General features: G+C 40.4%; 2 protein-coding genes across 2 annotated transcripts; one reads left to right on the forward strand and one right to left on the reverse strand.

Annotated features, from left to right (window-relative positions):
• The first annotated feature begins 793 nt into the window (after positions 1 to 793).
• bri3bp (bri3 binding protein) lies at positions 794 to 6,072 on the forward strand. Its single transcript, XM_068703886.1, has 3 exons — positions 794 to 1,107; positions 2,342 to 2,444; positions 2,540 to 6,072. Exons 1-3 carry the CDS (start codon positions 931 to 933, stop codon positions 2,959 to 2,961), a joined length of 702 nt encoding a protein of 233 aa, XP_068559987.1. The 5' UTR covers positions 794 to 930; the 3' UTR covers positions 2,962 to 6,072.
• Positions 6,073 to 7,097: 1,025 nt separating this feature from the next.
• wdr31 (WD repeat domain 31) lies at positions 7,098 to 14,900 on the reverse strand. Its single transcript, XM_068703687.1, has 10 exons — positions 14,646 to 14,900; positions 13,800 to 13,870; positions 13,099 to 13,231; positions 12,565 to 12,639; positions 12,325 to 12,469; positions 11,604 to 11,704; positions 11,336 to 11,403; positions 10,432 to 10,573; positions 9,024 to 9,186; positions 7,098 to 8,875 (listed from the first exon to the last, which is right to left on the reverse strand). Exons 2-10 carry the CDS (start codon positions 13,844 to 13,846, stop codon positions 8,673 to 8,675), a joined length of 1,077 nt encoding a protein of 358 aa, XP_068559788.1. The 5' UTR covers positions 13,847 to 13,870; positions 14,646 to 14,900; the 3' UTR covers positions 7,098 to 8,672.
• Positions 14,901 to 15,174: the final 274 nt, after the last annotated feature.

Raw genomic sequence — 15,174 nt, forward strand, 5'->3', positions numbered from 1 at the left:
CTGTAACAGTAGTGGGCAACTTCTCACTGGTGTTCTAAGTTAGAGTAACATCTATATATCAGATAATGTCAGAGATATTGACCATATAGTTCAAAACGTATGTGTAATAAATGTTTATTTATTTTGGTTAGCAGTTTAATTGCGTAGCTGTAGACACAGATAAAGGGAGACTGAATGATGAGTAACATGTTTTTGTCCAAACATTATAGAGTTGATATAACTTGTTTTATTTATTTATGTTTTACTTGGCGTGAAACCAGAACACATCTTGGAGCTTTGATTAAGGCTAAATGCTGGACTGAGGAAAAGAGTCAGGGAGACCAGTGAGACTACTTCACCACCGGGGGGCAGCAGCGAGCTTCAGATGAGACTATCCTGCCTCAAATTCGCTTCAAGACAAACGGTGCTTTTATAGAAAAACGGAAATTTGTAATCAGAGAGGTATGACACCTAGATACAAGTGTTTCAAAAGGCAAACAGATGGATTATAATGTCATAAATATGAATTAATTAATTTGGTACTCTAAATAGTGTTGGTGACTATGAGTCTTTTTAACAACTGTCATTTTTGAATGCTTACAGGAGACACAAGCGATTTATTTAGCAAGTAAACCAGTTCAAATACCACTTAGGATACTGATATCATGTTAATATTGCCACTGCAGCAACAAGTATTTCAAACTGTCGTTTTTTACTGATACAATAACGCAGCAGCAGTTCCATCGACTGCTCATCTCACACGAGATGCTAATTTCGGATACGGAAGGAGCAGCCCGTGAAGGCACCACGGGTTATCACCATTATCACAGCGGAGCGTCTCATCCCCTTCAAGGTGTCTCTCTGGGCAGCTAACTCGCAGTCTTACCTCGCGTTTGATTGAACCAATTTTGATACACATTTCTGCATAACTTCTCGGGACTTTTGGTGGCCATGAAGGGAATCAGGGTTTTTGTGGTTTTCTTGGTGCTTTCTGCGTCTCTGCTGAACACAGCCGAAGCGGCCAGGAGCAAGACCAGCAACCAGAACAGCTTCCGACGGGCAGCTAACGGCATCTACCAGACTCTGAGTGGTGTCTTCGGAGAGGACAACATCAGAGGGCTGTACAAGGTGAGTGTGGGACATGTATATGTGAAGGTAACTCAGCTCGTTTTGTTTCGGCGGCTTGTAGAAGCTAGAGGCAGTCGAGGCGGTTATGTGGTCTGACTGTAGCGAACACAGCTAGGCGCCCGGGCCTGGCCAACAATTTCACGGATGCCATTTTGAAAAATTAGCCATTATCTCATATTTTATCCATCTAGAGAATATGTCAGTTAATATAGCGTCAACGCGTACAGTGAAAGAAAATATGTTTTTATTCAGCCACGCTTAAATTCCTTAATTTGTTGTGTATCCAATTTTTTCATTCATTGTTCTGAGTCCACCAGCAAGTGCATCAGATATCACTCACGGTGACATGAAGCCCCGTCGGCTCAGGACATTTGCACTTCCTCTTCTCATTAGCAGAAAGCTGCTCCTGCTGGGTAAACTCACCGCCCTGTATGCTGGCATTGGTTCAGATGCACTTCCTGTATTTTGAATCCTTATTTTATTTCCTGTATCGGGCCGCCAGAGCAGACCACAGTGACATATGTGAGGCTACGCACGTGATTAGTAACCGTCTAACTGCTCAGGGCGGCTGTTAGCTTTTATCGAAATTAATAAATAAACATTTACATATGACCGTGTGGATTTTGAAAACGTATAATGACGTATAGTGTGTCAGTTTGTCCGCTTTACTGATAACAACATGCAAACTGAGTGGACGATTAAAGTTATGGAGGCGATCAGTTGCATACTCCTCGTCTTGTGACTGGTCTACAAAGCCGAGGCTGACATAATCCTCTCATATGTAGTTTATCTTATTCTTTAGTTTGTCTGCGTTTGAACTGATGATGCTTTCCAAGTGACATTGAAGAGACCTTTTGTGCCAAATACAGGTGGAGCCTATATCTATGATGAGCTGTTAAAAAGAGCTATTTATGTTTTATTCATAGCCAACTAGGCCATAAACGGAGTCAGAGAGAAACTCATGTAATGCTGTACATGTACATTGTTCAAAAGACTTTTAATCAGATTGATAGCTGTTATGTCGCTTCCCCAAATTTGTAATGTCAAGTTTTAATTCAGTCAATTCCATCTTGTAGGATTCAAAAAGAAACAGCACAACACAGCTGGAGTAGATGATTATTGTGCAACTCTACTGACTAAAGCTGCTACAGTTCTTTTCATGCTTTGGTTTACTAAGAATCTCATCAATTACACAGTCTTACCCGTCTCTCTGCATTTCTGTTTGGTTCTGTAGTTTTTCTCCAAAGCGACGGAGCGGTTTGTCCATGGAGTGGACTCGTTCCTCGACACCATCTGGAAGATCTGGTCAGATTTGCTGGATGTGATGGGCATCGAGTGTAAGTTTTTTAAAAATGTGTCATGGCATTTCTAACGAAAGAGAGAGAGGGACTTCTATTGTAAGACTGCCTCCTCTTCTTTCTCCCCTCTGTAGCCTCAAACCTCAGCCACTACTTCAGCCCCACGTCTCTCACCAACTCTCCGGCACGCGCCCTGCTCCTGGTGGCCGCTGTGCTTGTGGCCTACTGGTTCCTCTCCATGTTCCTGGGGGGGTTCTTTTACCTGCTGCACGCCGTGTTCGGGCGCTTCTTCTGGCTGGCCCGCGTCACGCTCTTCGCCCTGTCCTGCCTCTACATCCTGCAGAAGTTCGAGGGCGACCCCGAGCGCGCGGTGCTGCCGCTCTGCTTCATCATGGCGGTGTACTTCATGACGGGGCCCGTCGGAGCGTACTGGCGTCGGGGAGGTGGCTCCGGTTCACTGGAAGAGAAAATCGACCACCTGGACACTCAGATCAGGCTGCTGAACATCCGGCTGAGCCGCGTTATAGACGGCCTGGAGCGCACCGGGGACCAGTAGGTAGCGGGGAGGATGAGGGGGAGGGGGAGGGGTTATTGTTTCCTGTACACATCTGCAGCAACACAACTACTGGGTATTTACAACTCTATTGTCAGATGGGGGACAAAGCTAGTTTTGGAAAACAGTATTTTAACTGCTTGAGTTGATTTTAGTTACAGAATACCTAAAAAGAAAAAGTCCTCAGAGGTGTGGACCGTTGTCAACCAAACATTCTTTCTTCTTTTGTCATGTTTGTCTCAACGCTTTGACTGAAAGGTTTTTGCTACATTTGTGAGGAAGTTATCAGAGAGATGTTCGTGGTTTTCTAAATGCTGGCCTAGTTCTACACCTCAACTACTTTTTGGAAAATCTCCCAATTTGGGGCTTGAAGTTTTGGTGTTTGGATAAGCATTGTCAATGCTTTTGCTAAATGAATAGTCATATTTTATGTATGTTTTTTTCTATCCTTGTGAATACCATGGGGGTTACAGTTCTTACAAAGGTTTGTCCACAAACAGTTGTTCCCCTTTTTGAAACTATTGAAATGGGAAAGGGGCGGGGCTTATGATGCAGGGGGGCCGATGCAAACATTGTATTTCAATTATGTAAAAAAATTCCTCAAGATGTTGTTCATAATAAGATTTATTTATTCCATTTTTCCATCCAAGATGTTGATCATGTAGATCTAGTTTGTTTCATTAGGTCACCGTCCCATAGTGGCAGTAGTTCATCAGGACCTCTTTTTCATTCTGTGGGTTTGAGTGTTTGAGCAAATGCATCTGGGTGACTTACTGGAATGTGTGTGCAAATGCATTATTTTGTGTGTGTGTGTTTTTGAGTTTATGAAGTGAAAAGCACTGATTAAGAGAAAGAGAAAATGCAGACAGGCAGCAATATCTCAGGGACTCAACCAACGCGCATATAGAATTGGAAAAGAGAAATCAAGAATATTAAAATCATGTCTTGGTCTCTTTGAGTCACAGTTTTTCAGATATGTTTTGAAGTCTGTCTCGGTAACTCGGTGCAGTTTGTGTTCTTGAATCATGTTGAAATTGCATTGTGGTCTATAAAAAAAAAAAATACTTTAGTCGTTTTCAGTCGCTCTGGTGTGAATTCTGTCTTAATACATCTTTTGATGAGGACTTGAGCATAAACGGGATCAATATCTCAACTTGATTACAGATTGAATTTGGTCTAGTGCCTTTTGAATCTGTGGCAAAAACACAAGCTCACACTGTACAACCCCATCGCACCCTGCTTTGGAAATTTGAAGCTGTATATTGTTTGATGTTAGTATGTGGTAAGTGATACTTATCAGTAACAGTACCAGATTTATGATTCATGCAGTTTATTATGAAAAGTGTGGTTGGTGTGCGTCACTGTAGCCTGTTACTTTGATGGGGCTTTTTATCTCTTCTTTTCTTATTATTTCGGACAAAAAAAAATGTCTTCTCATGTGCCGCATAAAAGACCATTTTTTTTTCCCCTGCCATGCTTCTCTATGTTTAACGCATCTTTTTTACTCTATTCATATTCCCCTTGGCACAGCTTTTTGTAATTTAAATTTATAGAATCTGGACATTACAAACGCATGTTTTTATACAAATGACCCTAATGCTGTGCACATTTGGGAGGGGGAATGTTACTTTTAGTTTCACATGAGAAAGCTTGACTACAGAAGTCAGTAATGTTGCAGGATGTTTGAAATCATCAGAGGCTACTTCTAGTTCATGACATTACTGAGGCCAAAGAACCAACCAGTATTTATACACTTAAACTTTAGACGCTCACTTTAACACAACCCTCAGCAGCTATCCTTATGTATGAGATGCATCAACAAAATACCAGACACAGAGACACAGACACGCACAGTCATAGAACTACCATTACATATAGTGTTTGTATAATGGCTGGATTCAGATTTGTATTAGACCCATTGTCTTGCATTTCATCCTTATCTTCAAATTAAGTCTTACTTCAACAAAAGTAGTTTGATATCTGAATACAGCTTGTATTAATGTGTATCAATTGATTGAAAAATATTTCCCCAAACACCCAGTTCATCCCTGCGGTGACTCCCCACCCAGCTGAAGTAACCTGAACCTTCCTGCATGACGTTTTTACTTTACATTATGTACATGTTAACTGCCTTGGTAGAGAAGCCTTCTGAAATGTGTTGTGTGATGACTTAGTAAGAAGTTAATTATATTAGTGAATATATAATGAGTCTTATTTTTCTGTATTACGGTCAACGTTGTCACTGATGACTTCAGACCGAATCCTCACACATGCTCTGTTTCTCATTACAAGACTAAACTGGACACAAATCCCCTGAATTCATCTCTCACATGTTTGGGGAATCTTAAAATGGAAATCATTTAAAGCAGACTTGAAAGAGGAGCATGGTGTGGAGTTTCACTAATGACAGAATATGTGATTTATGAAGGTGTTGATTGAATAGTAGTAGTTATGTATGTTATTCAAGGAAGGTTTCTACCCAGTTTCCAATTGGATCACGGCATTAACGGAGTTAGAATTTAAAAAAAAAAAAAAAAGATTCAGGATTTTGAGGGAAACTGAAGGACGAGGAGAGAAACTGTGTCTTAAACTTGCACACCAGTTCTCTCACACAACAATGTCACGTTTGTGAGACAAAAGCCAGCTGAAAAACACAAACTGTATACTGAAAGTTGCCACTAGCTCGGCGTGTCTGGATGATGAAAGATGCCAGTGGGTCTTTTTCTCAGCACCGGATTGAATGCTACATTCAGATTCAATTTATGAAATGTTGAAACTGCCTGCTGAATGGCTAATAATTCCATAAATGTAATGTATTGTATCCTACATGTTCCTATTATTCCATGTCGCCTGCTTTTTATAACATGCTGTGCCAATAATGTATATGTTTTTGTTTAATTTAAGGCTATTATTTGTATCTTTTTTTTTTTATTTCATCGATATATTTAGACCGTTTTGGTATCTGAATATTTCTGTACTTCAGTGATGTGGCAAGCTGCTGTTGTCTGTGTGAATGTGTCTTTATCCAAACCTGTTGATGGATAAATGGCTCTTCTTTTTGTCAGTGAAAATGAGGTCCCGATTTGAATAAATTAAACACCACAGTATGACAAAGTCTTCTACTTTCTGATTCAATAATAATATCATTGAGATGTGATATCCCTGCAAAGTGTAAATGTGTGTTCATTTGTTATGCTGTGATAATGAGAATTACTTCAGGATAAAAGGACTCACCAGTCAAATGTGTCACCAGTCTGTTTAACTATATTAAAGTCACAGGAATTAGTCTGAACTAATACAAGTGTGGTTTGAGACAAAATGTCCATTAGATTTCAATATTTCCTTTTATTTGATGAATCACAATAATACACTTTTATTTTGTAGAATTTGGTAATAACTTTAAAACAAGGACATTTCTGACACTAGATGGCGCTGATACATCTTTGGTGTTCTGGAATAGATCCTCATTTCTAACAGTTTACTTGACAAAAAGAAAATCCAACAAAAATGTCTTTATCTTCGAGAGCCTTAAAAGGAATGAAATGAGTCTCAGCTGTGCCGTGAGTTTTGCTGTGTACACATACAAAAAATACATAAACGTACACTCTTGATATTAGCTGGTCCTCTTAATGTAAACTTGAATTACAGATTACAAACGGTTGTGAAAAGCCTGGGCAGTGGGAGTCCATTCTATTAACAGATTGCCATGGTGCCCTTGAGCAAAACAATTAGCCCCAAGGAGCTCCAGCGGCTGATAATAGAACATGTAAGTTGAACACAGCAGCTTTCAGGTGAAAACTTGTTTCTACTAGAATACTAATGATGTGTACTGGGATACACCTCTCACAGAGTAAGCTGGTATACCATAAGTTCTTTGGTTTATCTGTAGTACTCTACTGAATGAGATGACACAAGCATTCATATTTAGTGACAAGTATGTAACAAGAATATTAGATATTAGTCTGTGACCAAACATCTCAGCCGACGAAAGGAGACACAACCAGGATTTACTCATCAGACATTATAAAATGATTTATTTATTGTTTGATTGTAATGTATCCAACAGATCAAATCAACTGGATGTTCTGAGTGACAAATACCCAAACAGTAAATTCTCATGAAATTAAATGTCTGATGACCTTTGGTTCCCTACTGCTTGTGTTCCCTAAATTTTAGAAAAATAATGAGTTATAGTATGACAAAGCCCCACATCACGGTTAACTGAGGCTCCACTCTAACCTACAATCTGCATCTCGTCTGCCTAGAAGTCAACAAACCAATTCAAGCCTTCAGATTAATATCCACGAGTGCTTTGAGAATCACCTGCGAGTACATTACCGCTGAAATTGAGACTTTGATCCACATCCTGTCCGTTTTGTTCTTCTATTTGAAGATAATTCTCTAAATGGAAACAACTGTCTTTGGTAGAGATGGTAACATGATACCCACAAACAAAATGGAAAATTATGTCATTTTTAAGATGCTGAAACTGAAAGTATTCAGTATTAACTTTACACTTATATAGATAATAATAGAGTAAGAGTGGTTTAACTCATCTTTCGACAATAATCCGTTATGGATGGAATGTGTGGCCAAATTCACTCACTTCAGGCTGCCGATATTAGCGTTAGCAGTTGCTGGCTAAACTACCGCCAGGCTGGATTGCTAATCCTAACAAAGTAGTTCAACATCTGTTAGAAGCACAGTAGCGACAGTATACTGAAAAAGTCTATCAATGTTAACTGGTGGCAGCTTTTATGTTTATGGGTCAAAGAGCAGCTTTTCTTTTGTATTTGCAAAATATTCTAATCCCATTTGTTTATTCAAACAATACTTTATTAAAAGGGAATTACTCAGGTTTTTTTGCATAGTCATTTTCATATTTAATGTGTTGAATATCGGCACCAACATCAGCTAGGCAGCTTCAGTTAAAAAATATCAGAATCTGTATCTTTAAAAAGCATTATGAAATGAATTCTACCTAAAACACAAAGCCAATGTTAATACAGTCTTGTGTCGTAGATTCTCATTTGGTCCAACACAAAGGTTAAAGCTACAGAACAAACTACAACGGTTACATTATGATCAACATACACTTATACTCCATTAATCTGTTCTGGATATAAAAATAACTTTCCACAAAGTGAATGACAAACAAGACTGCAAGTCTGACTGCATCTACTACATTTTACCCAGGAAAACAATACACCTGACTAAACAGCAGACTTTCCTGCTCTAAGAGTGCTTCCGCATTTTCAACACGACTCCAGACGCATCAGGATGTCCTCCAAACACGTACTCACCCCCACCAATAACAGCAATACAACATGTGCATGAAGCATCTCGTCAGATCCACTGAGCCGAAGCGGCGTTTTAAACTGAGAGCAATCCCCAGTTATTCTGGTTCGGTCCATGAAGGCAGCAATCAAAGCAGGATCATTTTGTTTATAGTCATTTATGGGGTAAAATGACTTACAGACAGGTCTCCCAGGAGAGCAGCTGTGATGGGCTTCCAGGTGTCTTTGCTGGACAAAAAGGTGCATCCTCCATACATACAGTCTAGTAAAGCAAAAATGTCAATAGAAATGTGTAAAATAGTAAAAAAAAGAAAAGAAAAAGAAAGGACTGACATGACGTCCTAATCCAGTGATAGACTAGAGTAGCTGGCTGTTCACAGGTCAAGGTTCCGAGTCACACCAGGCTCCTCCGGTCTGTCAGAAGCGTGCCAAAACTTTTACGTCCATGCCACCAACTCCACCGGACTCTGCCCCGGAAACCTGAGCCGAGTTTGATCCGTGGCCCAGCTGGATGTGATGGAGGCCGTTGTTGAAGCTGGCACACAGCAAGTTGGTGGAGTCAGTGGGGACCAGACCAACCAGTGGACCAGCACCATCCAGAGACAGCGTCCCTAAACAGACTGAACAGAGGATGGCGGAGGGAGGGTTGGATGAGAGTTAGCGTAAAAAGACTACACACCCAAAACAATGACGGTAAATGTGCCTGTGTGTGTGTGTGTGTGTTCGTCTTTCTGTAGAATAATGTTTCCATCCATTAGTGGGTGTTACCTGCTGTGTTCTGATCCCAGATCTTGATGGAGCTGTCATGGGAGGATGTTGCTACCTGAGCTGAGCCACCAGGAGGCGTAGGCAGGAACATACAGCAGGCGGTGGTCTGGATATGACCTCTGTACTCCACTACTTTACAGCCGGGCTGACGCAGGTCCCAGAGCTAATAACACAGACACAACTCCACTGAGAACTAATGGCAAAGTCAGAAGTTTCACTACTATCAACATCAGACAGTGGATGAATCGGAGATGGCGCCATAACAAGTATCACCTAAGTACAAGTATTGATAAATCATCACAATTATTATACTGTATTAATGTTATAATATTACTAAATCAACATAACTATTAAAATATACATACGAATATACACTCAAAAGTTACAATCCTCAAAACAAACGGGGAAAGACGACATCCACCCACCTTCAAATTGACACGGATGTCTTGACATAAAATAAGATATTAATCAAATGCAAGATGATAAAAGAACATTTCCAAGGCTCTGTAAAATACCTGTTCTGAATCTGAACAATCACAATAAAAAGTCATTCTAAATTATCTGGCAGTAGTGTAATAAAACCTATCAATGCCTGACCAGCTATTCTCAAACAGTGGCCTCAGAGCGCCACCTAGTGGGCCGTGGTACTACCAATTGATCAGATTAAATAAATAAAAACTTTTTTTTTGGTAATATACAAAGTTAGTTATTTTTAACTAGCTTAAGCTTGTTATCTCAATGTACTCAATAATTCACATAGATAAAGAACGTCAAATGAATAGTCATCACCACGCGTCATCATGTTTTGCCACTGTTAGCTAGCTAACGTTCCCTCGGTTGTTGAAACTAAAACAGTAATGTGGAAGACAACCCTGTGCCAGTAAAAGCTCTAAAGCCTGTGGTGAGGAAATATGACCCTGAATACATTAAATTTAGATTCATAATGGCAGGCAGTAATGGCTGAGGGTAAGAGGCTCATTTATTTATTACCATATCAAGTGGCATAACACATAATTACAGCCCAGTTTATGTTTTCGTCTTTTTTTTTCGGTTGAGAACCGTTGCTCTAAAGCATTTTATGTGCTTCTCTGTTTACCACACTGGACAACAGAACCACTGGTAATTACTCAAATAGGATTAACTTCATATTTGACTCGTCTCTTGCTACTTTTAGAAGACACAGATTAGACAGGAAACTGTTATAGCTGGAGGCTCAAGCTACAAGCTGGGGGAGTCAAACTCACGAGGGAAACATTCAGAGACCATCTGCACAAGGGCAATGTGTGAGTGTTGTTTATGTTTGAGAAGAAATTAAATGTGTTCAATAATAAACATATTGTTTATTCCAGATGATGATTGTCTTCCAACGACATCTCGACAGCCACACAAACACCTCCAGTGGTCTCACCGTGGCTTCACAGCCCTGGCCTCCAAAGCCATTGCTGCTGGACACCAAGTAGTTTCCATTTGGAGAAACATCACAGTGGGTCTGGATGTATTGCTTGGCTGGAAAAGTATTGGTCACCTGCCATGCACGGCTGTCCCACACCCTGTGCACATACACAAAAACATCACTACAGAAATACACTAGTGCAAGCTTCTTTTTTTTAATCCGAAACGTAAAAAGAAAGACACCTCTTTTTGTTTTCTAACAGATGTATCAATGAAAAAAGTAAGAATATTGCAACTAAAAACACAAACAGAACCAAATGGAACATTGACATGTTAACAGTATGCTGAGGATAAACAGTTCATCATCCATTTTGGCTGCAATACTGGGTTAGATCAGGCTGTTGTCAAGTGCCTCTCAAAATGTTTTGTATCATAAGTGTTTAGTATTAATACAAGTATAAAAACCAGTGACATTAAGCCACTTACAAAGTAATGCAATAGGCTCTAAACCAGGCAAATACTGATTCAATTAAACGTGTGCCTATTATCTCATCATCTGATGATGACCGCATATACAGCAGAAGTTTTACAGTATACACTGCTCCGTGTCTCGATACAAACGTAGAGGTGGAATAAACAGTATTCTAATTGGCTGCTGAAGGTGAAACTAATTTATTACGTATTGCAGTCTTGACCCTGCATTGTTACCAATAAGAAGCATTCAATGACTGCTTAGAATCGTAGTGTAGCGCTGGTATTACACTCCATAAACACCTTTTTTGCTGTACGATTCCTATGAAGTAGAGACCGGTCAGGATAAACAAACAAAGTGGATATCTAATGATATTTGTTTTGCTATGCTGCAGATGTGCACATGTGCATCTACAGTAGTATAGTTGCAGTGGCAAATCTTTCTGTACCTTATGGTCTTATCCTCGGAGGTCTGGACTACAGAGGAGCTGCCTGGCACCCAACACACATGAGTCACCTGGACAGAGAAGAAAGGACAGTGGAAAAGTTTAAAGCCTGAAGGGCATGAACTCAGACGTAACAGGCAGATTGAATGGCTTATTGATTTGATTCTTTTTCTTATACGCTCGGGTACACACCTAAGGCAATCCAGCGTGCTTGAAACAATTCTTGGTACAAGGTTGTGTGCACACAAAAGCACATACTGTTATTTCTCACCAGGTTTCTAGAAATGTTGTGTCTCTGTTCACATTTTGCAGATTCTATATCCCACAGGCACATCCAGTTGTCCCGAGAACCGGTGCACAGCTTTCTCCCCTCTACGAATCACAATAAAAAGCAGTTCCATATGATCAGTGCAGATCAGTAATCTTAAATAAATGATAATGTGCCTGAAATTACAAAACCCCCCATTGACAGGCAAACGCCTCTAAAACACCAGGACTAGTTTAATATTTCACTTGAAATATATGAAAATGAACATGAACTTGCATTGTTCTTGTTGCTAAACTGAGATAATAAACTTATATTCCAGTCAAGTGAAAAGATTCATCACCGCTCGCATTCAGGACATGCGGCAGGTCGATATTTGACTTGCTGCTTGTAGGAGCATCTTGACTGACCGAGACATGAGATCATTTCAAAGATATTCCCGTCTGCCTTCAACTCTTTCACATCTCAAATTCCATCTATGCCCTGGAGGCCTGATAGTGGACTTTCTTTCAAACATTGCTGAAGTATATTTGGAATTACTCTCAGTTTTGTTTCTGTATCACTCTATATTAACTGCTGCAATGACTGGCTGCCAATAGGAACACAGATATCTGAAACAAGGAATTGAGAAGGAGTATAACTATGGATATTTATTAACAGTGTGTGTGTGTGTGTGTGTGTGTGTGTGTGTGTGTGTGTGTGTGTGTGTGTGTGTGTGTGTGTGTACCAGGGCTGATGGCTATTCCATTGACCACCAATTCATGCCCACAAAATTCCTGAATAGGTTCGTCCCCCTGGTTTAGGTCCCACATCAGAACAGTCTTGTCCCGTGAGGCACTAAAGATCCATGTACTGCCTGGATAGCACAGCACCTGGCAGATAGACGGAGGCAGAATGAAGAGGATACATTGTGAGAAATGTGTGACAGCGCTGAGCAGCATCACACCTTTATCAGTATGGATGTTACCTTGGTAACCTCTCGGTTGTGACCCTGGAAGGACTGACACATCCGGCCTTGTTTCCAGTCATACACCACCACAGCCTACAGGAGCAGACACACACATACTGTACATACACATGTGCAAACAGTAATCACCACATGTTTAAGGACTTTTCTACGCATATTAAATGGTTAACGGATACATTTATCCAAAGTGTTTTTTGCCACTCATTCACCCATTTAGGGAGCTACCATGCAAGGTGCTGGCCTGACCATAGGGAGCAATTTGGGGTTCAGTGTCTTGCCAAAGGGCACTTTCAAATGTGGACAGGAAGATGTGGGGATCTAAACACCAACCCTGTGATCCATGACACTTTTTATCCCATCTAATTGAAAATGTGAAGTATCTCTTTTTCTTGCATCAGGCATTCTAATGATCTTTAAACTATTAACCTGGTTAATTTAACCAACTGAACCTGTCTAAAACCCATCAGCAAATTAATAATGTCATTAAAATGCTATTATTTTTGGAGTAATCTACTAGTGCATGGAATAATTTACCTGGTCACTCCCACCAGAAACACACAAATCTGGGCTAAGATTGGTGACAGTGTTGATGGAGCCTTGATGGGCAGGTTCATACTGCATCACCTGACTGTCGAAGGTATTATCGGCCTTCTCCCCCTGAGACGCCCTGCACAGAAAACACAAATCACAAACTTAAACACATTCAACCAATCGTAGCCTGCAGTATATCTATCTCTGTATTATTCTCATATTATGTTCATTTACAGGCTGCACTGTTAAAACTCCTCTGCTTCAGATGAATTATTAAAATTAAACTATCCTCAATACATTAATGTGACCATATTTGTTGATGACGCCTCCCATGTGGACGTACAACAAAGTAAATATACTAACGCTACATTGTATGTTCATACAAATGGGAGTAAACTTAATTTAATAATGATGATTTAATAAATTGCTAATTTTACATTCCATTTTTATGTTCCAGGAGCCGTCTCACTGCTGTCCACAACCTATTTAGTCTTTGAGTGACTTTAATGAAATGTGCATCTGTGAGCAGCTCCTGTGCATTGTATTGTGGAAAGTGATCAAAACCGAACCCAAAAGACCTCACAATGCATATGCTGACATGTTTTCATCTAGTGTGAACGGACTACATTCTGAAATCCTGGCTCTAATCAGTATGTAGTACATACAAGGACACAGACACTGTTTCAGTAGCGTGCATGTCTCACCTGTAGAGGTCAGACCTCTTGCGAAACTTGCTTTGTAGTTTGCCCATGTCTGCTAGGAACCTGCAGCCACACTGACACACAGAGAGAAATACTAACAAACTACAACAGAAATCATTGTTGCATCCATAAATGTCCATCCTTGCCTTTAGGGAGCGGTGGTGACGACAGATCAAGGCACTTTCCAAGCCTACACATTTCAAAATTCTTTTATAAGAGTTCAGTTCAAAAGATTGGGAAATTGTATCTCATAACAGCAAAATTACGCACAAAGAAAGAAACACCACACGGACTGTTTCAAAGTGTATAAATGTGATTATATACGCTGAGGTCATTGGCTGAAATCCTTACTATGTCAGATTGAAACCTCAATGCTTTGACTAAAGGGCTTTGTTTGCTGCGAATGTATCACTGTATCTCTTCCTTACAATTGTTATTTAATACTATTTAAGTTTCACCTACATACATCATCCAAACTTAAGTAGAGAGCCTCTTACAGCGAAATATCTTGCATAAGGGTTAGACAAACTAGTCTACAAAGTGAGATTAAACCACACGTTCCCACGCAAACACTGCCTTCTCACACACGCGCACAGCTAAGCTCCTCCTTCGTTATCCTGGCGTACTCCTCAAACAATCGACAGGAAGGAGAGGGCTCAAATCCTATTAGAGCCGCATCATTACTGTCACAAGGCATTAATCGCTCGAAAACACCTGCTATGGACTGTGCCAGCAATCATTATGTAGCAACACCGAGGATTTTAACCGAAACGTTAGTTACTTATGGTGAAAAAACTAATTATGACTCGTGGTACGCCGTTCTGGGATAAGTGGATCAAGATATCTTACCTGTCACCGGCAGGCGTGGTCGCTGTGTGATGCTGAGGCTGTGGCTAGCTCGCTAGCATGCTAACTAATCTTTATCTGTCATGCCAAGATAATGTACTAGTAGCACCAAAACGTGGTTATACAAACGTTAAAACTTGGTAAAGTCGCTGTCGCAACGACCGAAAAGCATTTCCCCCAGACTGCCATAGTAGTGAGCTGTTCTAACTGCGTGGAAAACAACACAGAAGTGTCTTTAAACTACAACAGACCCATCCCTCTCTCCGTAGCGACCATGGAGCGACGCTTTCTCGTATCTAGGCGAGGGCGAGGTCATGTGACACGGGGAAGGAAGTAATCGAAAGCGTCCTCTTACAAAATAAAAGTCTGATTCACGATACTTCGTTGAATTTCTGGACACATACCCGTCCCCCATCGAGAGTTCACTTGCAGGTGCACACCTTTTCTGCTCACATTTCCGAGGTGAATTATAATTTATGTCCACACCACCTCATTAATTGTTTTTTTCTCCCTCCAATGGCTAATCTATGGC

Source organism: Cebidichthys violaceus, unplaced genomic scaffold, assembly GCF_023349555.1.
Source record: "Cebidichthys violaceus isolate CVI_PGR_0920_01 unplaced genomic scaffold, fCebVio1.0.p SCAF_9, whole genome shotgun sequence".
Taxonomy (NCBI): domain Eukaryota; kingdom Metazoa; phylum Chordata; class Actinopteri; order Perciformes; family Stichaeidae; genus Cebidichthys; species Cebidichthys violaceus.

What these genes read in the sequence shown, in the direction of transcription:
- bri3bp (XM_068703886.1), top strand. Translation starts at nt 931, where the DNA reads ATGAAGGGAATCAGGGTTTTTGTGGTTTTCTTGGTGCTTTCTGCGTCT. An exon ending in ACATCAGAGGGCTGTACAAG is followed by an intron (nt 1,108 to 2,341) that starts GTGAGTGTGGGA and finishes TTGGTTCTGTAG; the next exon opens with TTTTTCTCCAAAGCGACGGA. An exon ending in GGATGTGATGGGCATCGAGT is followed by an intron (nt 2,445 to 2,539) that starts GTAAGTTTTTTA and finishes TCCCCTCTGTAG; the next exon opens with CCTCAAACCTCAGCCACTAC.
- wdr31 (XM_068703687.1), bottom strand. Translation starts at nt 13,846, where the DNA reads ATGGGCAAACTACAAAGCAAGTTTCGCAAGAGGTCTGACCTCTACAG. An exon ending in ACAACCGAGAGGTTACCAAG is followed by an intron (nt 12,470 to 12,564) that starts GTAACATCCATA and finishes TCTATCTGCCAG; the next exon opens with GTGCTGTGCTATCCAGGCAG. An exon ending in TCCGAGGATAAGACCATAAG is followed by an intron (nt 10,574 to 11,335) that starts GTACAGAAAGAT and finishes GTATGTGCACAG; the next exon opens with GGTGTGGGACAGCCGTGCAT.